Source organism: Pinus tabuliformis, chromosome 9, assembly GCF_031772625.1.
Source record: "Pinus tabuliformis cultivar Carrire ecotype Pingquan chromosome 9, CPIR1, whole genome shotgun sequence".
In the NCBI taxonomy this organism is placed as follows: Eukaryota; Viridiplantae; Streptophyta; class Pinopsida; order Pinales; family Pinaceae; genus Pinus; species Pinus tabuliformis.
In genome coordinates this window covers 1,794,492,761-1,794,495,044 of record NC_142307.1, presented here as the reverse complement: position 1 = coordinate 1,794,495,044, position 2,284 = coordinate 1,794,492,761, and the positions used below count along the sequence as shown (strand labels likewise).

The 2,284-nt window shown below is 38.0% G+C and overlaps 1 protein-coding gene across 1 annotated transcript; it reads left to right on the top strand.

Moving 5' to 3' along the window:
• The first annotated feature begins 374 nt into the window (after positions 1-374).
• Positions 375-1,850, top strand: LOC149155930 (plasma membrane ATPase 2-like). The gene is made up of 5 exons (XM_089444579.1): positions 375-459; positions 846-922; positions 1,024-1,168; positions 1,260-1,424; positions 1,651-1,850. The coding sequence occupies exons 1-5, from the start codon at positions 375-377 to the stop codon at positions 1,848-1,850; spliced, it is 672 nt and encodes a 223-aa protein (XP_089300705.1).
• The last annotated feature ends 434 nt before the right edge of the window (positions 1,851-2,284 follow it).

The following is a 2,284-nucleotide window of genomic DNA, read 5'->3' as shown; positions in this document are numbered from 1 at the left end:
GCATGGCCAAAATGCAGTCAGAGGAAATCTCTATGGCTAAAGTACAACCTGAGCACCTCTAGAAATCAAGAAAAAAACCAAATCAATATGAAAATGGTTTCGCAGTTGATTCTGTCATGCGAACTAAAGCCGAATACCACGTACAAATGCGAGGTCTGGGAATATGCAAATGGTTTGACAGTTTGATTCAATCATGGTAATTAGAGTCGATTACCACTTACAAATGCGAGCTCTTGAGGATGCCACCTGGTTTCTGGTCAGAACAACTTGTAAAAATTACATGGAAAATAGAAAATAGTGAATAGCAGTGCCAACACGTCAGAACTTCCATGCAAATGTCATTTACATTTTCCTTTTTTTATTATATTATCTTGATGGCTGCAAGAGCATCCAAAAAAAAGAATCAAGATGCCATTGATGCGGCAATTGTTGGGATTCTTGCGGATCCTAAGGAGGCAAGTATTTTTTTTATTTCATCATATTAAATTTTAGTTGATAAGCAGGCCTATGCTTATTTTACTGATTTGTATCTTTTGTTGTGGGTTTTAATATCCATGGATGCAAAAGGCGCGGGCAGGCATTCAAGAGGTCCATTTTATTCCTTTTAATCCAACTGACAAGAGGACAACTCTCACTTATATTGACAATGAAAGTAAAATGCATCGAGTTATTAAAGGTGCTCCAGAGTAGGTATTGTTCTTTCGATGTTTCACCTTCTTCATTAGGCTTGGTAATGGGCTATATTGTTTAGAAAGTGCTTCAAAACTTATTTGTACACACTCTATTAAAACTGAAATGACCAAATACTTTCTGCTAGATTCTTAACCTCTTACATAATAAGCCAGAAATTGAGCAGCGAGTTCATACAGTTATTGACAAGTTTGCTGAACGAGGACTTCGCTCTCTTGCAGTTGCATATCAGGTTAATAATATGGCTTCTTTTGCTTTATCCATGGGCTGAATCTTCCCAGTAAGTTCTTGTTGATTATGTATATCTTTATAACTATCTCAAAATGTTTGCAGGAAGTTCCAGAGGGCAGGAAGGAGAGTCCAGGAGGGCCCTGGTATTTTATTGGATTGATGCCTCTTTTTGATCCGCCATGCCATGACAGTGCTGAAACAATCAGAACGGCTCTTAATCTTTGTGTAAATGTCAAAATGATCACAGGTATGGTGAGGTTATGGCATCATCAGTTTCACTACTGTTTTTGTAATGTTGCGAGCCGACATTTAACTATTTACTTGCAAATGTTTATCAGGAGATCAATTAGCTATTGCCAAGGAGACAGGTCGTCGAATGGGCATGGGTACAAACATGTATCCATCATCCTCTTTACTAGGTCAGGACAAAGATGAATCAATTGCAGCTTTGCCAGATGATGAACTGATAGAGAAGGCTGATGGTTTTGCTGGTGTTTTCCCTGGTGAGCAACAATTATCTTTTACTTCTGTGTTTTTTCTTTGGAGTCCCACTCAATTCTTTATATTTCCAGCTCCCTTCTCTCCTGGTTATGGAAATTTATGCTTCATGGTCTATATTATAACTATTATTTTGCAGGTGGAAATGTTTATCTCAGATACTTTTATTTTTTCATTCCCTTAATTAGTGTTTGATTCCATATCCTTCCTGATTTTGACTGGTCATTGCAGAGCATAAGTACGATATTGTTAAACGATTGCAGGCTAGAAAGCACATATGTGGAATGACTGGTGATAGTGTTAATGGTGCGCATGCGCTGAAGAAGGCAGACATAGGAATTGCTGTTGCTGATGCAACTGATGCAGCAAGAAGTGCTTCTGACATAGTCCAGTCAAGAAACTGGCCCCATAGCTATTTTGTTACTATGTAATATTTGCATCCACTGTGAAATGATTTACGGCTAAGAGTACCTGCCTTCCTTGAGCGACTTATATGAATTACTGGTTTTAAGATTTAAGGATCGAGAATGTTTATTTGTGGTTGAGCATTATTGAAAGGGCTGAAAGGGATGAATTCGATCACTTTGTATCTCCAAACCCTATCCCTAAATGATTTTGTGCATTTCTGTTTAGCATCTTCATTCAAATAAAGCTTCTTTAAGTTCATAATGGTTCTTGTCATACCTAGATAGATGGATGCAAATGGTCGCTGCTTTGCAGCATGTAGGCCAGTCAAGAAACTGGCCCCATAGCTATTTTGTTACTATGTAATATTTGCATCCACTGTGAAATGATTTACGGCTGAGAGTACCTGCCTGCCTTGAGCGACTCATATGAATTACTAGTTTTAAGATTAAAAGATCGA

Excerpts from the sequence above, each read along its gene's own strand:
- LOC149155930 (XM_089444579.1), top strand. The coding sequence starts at position 375 with ATGGCTGCAAGAGCATCCAAAAAAAAGAATCAAGATGCCATTGATGCG. Across the intron at positions 460-845 it reads TGCGGATCCTAAGGAGGCAA|AAATTGAGCAGCGAGTTCAT; the intron begins GTATTTTTTTTA and ends ATAATAAGCCAG. Across the intron at positions 923-1,023 it reads CTCTTGCAGTTGCATATCAG|GAAGTTCCAGAGGGCAGGAA; the intron begins GTTAATAATATG and ends AAATGTTTGCAG.